At 38.0% G+C, this 1,531-nt stretch overlaps 1 protein-coding gene across 1 annotated transcript; it reads right to left on the bottom strand.

Annotated features, from left to right (window-relative positions):
* Positions 1-315: 315 nt before the first annotated feature.
* Positions 316-1,242, bottom strand: LOC140508637 (vomeronasal type-1 receptor 1-like). Its single transcript, XM_072616529.1, has one exon. It carries the CDS (start codon positions 1,240-1,242, stop codon positions 316-318), a length of 927 nt encoding a protein of 308 aa, XP_072472630.1.
* Between the last annotated feature and the right edge of the window lie 289 nt (positions 1,243-1,531).

The raw sequence follows: 1,531 nt of genomic DNA, 5'->3' as shown, positions 1-1,531 counted from the left end.
TAATAATAATAATAATAATAATAATAATAATAATAAAACAACAACAAAATTTATGCTCAATATTTATAGGGCATTTTAAGGTTCACAAATCAGTTTGCAATTATTGCTGTGATCTTCAAAAATAGTGGAAGGTAGGTATGATTATTATCATCCCTGTTTTTACAAATGATGATTCTGAGGCAAACTGAGATGAAGTGAATTGCTTTGCTTCTTAGAGCAACTAAGTATGTGAGGCAAAATTTTGACTCCAATCTTCTAGACTTCCAGGTCCAGAACTCCATCTACTGTATCACCTAACTATATTTTCCCAGTATTTTATTGGACTGGAAGCTTTATTCTATCCCACAGAGCTAAAGAGTACCTGGAGACTTGAGAGTCACTGACAATTAAAACAAAGGGGCTACAAGCTGGAAAGCAGGCAGCTAGGAGGACACTGATGTGAACCAGCCAGGAAGTCAGTTTTCCCAAAAGCATATACAATGTTAAAATAGAATTCAAGGAGTAAAAAGATACAAACATACTGACCAACAGCAGTATGGTCCTAGTGGCTCTGATCTCAGGGAAGCTACATGGTCTGAGACTATTACAATGAATATGCTGCACTCTCTGGTTGTGTTGGTACAAGAAAAAAACCATATATCCACTGGATCCCATCATAATTCCTACATATAAAACATCAGGAAGGGAGAATAGGAATACATATTCTGCAACATTCGATGAAATACCAGTTGGAGCAGAACAGTAAATTAAATCATTCATTTCAGTGATGTTTTTCATTCCTATTGAGCCTTTGACTTTTAAAAGAATAACACAATATGTCAGCAGACGGAAAGTCCAGCACAAGAAACAGAATGGGACGATGTACTTTGGGATTTTACCTTTGATTCCTTCCCACCTGAAGCTTCCAGAGCATAAAGTGATGGCTTGAAAGCCACTGAGGAGGCAAGTGGTATTGAGAGAAAGGCCCCTGGCCACTCGGTGAAAGTAAAACACAAGTTTACATCCCACATCATCCAGAAAATTGTTGAGCCCCAAAGCAGTCATTGTCTGAGGGACCCCTTTAGAGAGAAGCACCAAGTCATTAGCAAAAGCCAAGTGGGAGAGAAGTAAGTCTATGGGTCTCAGTCTGGTACCAGTGAAGAAGGTGATGGTATGGAGGCCCAGGAGAAAGGTATTCCCCAGGACCCCAAATCCAGTCTGAAACAGAAAAAGGAGCCCAAATACCATATAATCAGAAGTCATTTTCTTTTTGTTGATGGGACATAAATAGCTGTCAAACCAACAGATCCTTGCTTTTTCAGAAATATAAGGGTTAGAAGGCATTTTCCGAGATGAAGGAGAAATGTTGCTTGTTGTGTATATGTTGCCATTCATTCCATCTAAAAGAATATGGTGAATATCTCTTTTAGTGCTACCTGATAGACCAGTGAGAGGATAGTATTGATTAGAAACTTTCTGATGTCTTTTGTTTGACTATCATTTCTGGATGATTCTTCTTTGAAACAATTAGGTTGAATTCTTCTTTGGTAAA

This window comes from Notamacropus eugenii, chromosome 5 (genome assembly GCF_028372415.1).
Source record: "Notamacropus eugenii isolate mMacEug1 chromosome 5, mMacEug1.pri_v2, whole genome shotgun sequence".
Classification (NCBI taxonomy): Eukaryota; Metazoa; Chordata; class Mammalia; order Diprotodontia; family Macropodidae; genus Notamacropus; species Notamacropus eugenii.
The sequence above is the reverse complement of the archived record's forward strand: the minus strand, read 5'-3'. Positions and strand labels throughout refer to the sequence as shown.

What these genes read in the sequence shown, in the direction of transcription:
- LOC140508637 (XM_072616529.1), bottom strand. Translation starts at nt 1,242, where the DNA reads ATGACTTCTGATTATATGGTATTTGGGCTCCTTTTTCTGTTTCAGACT.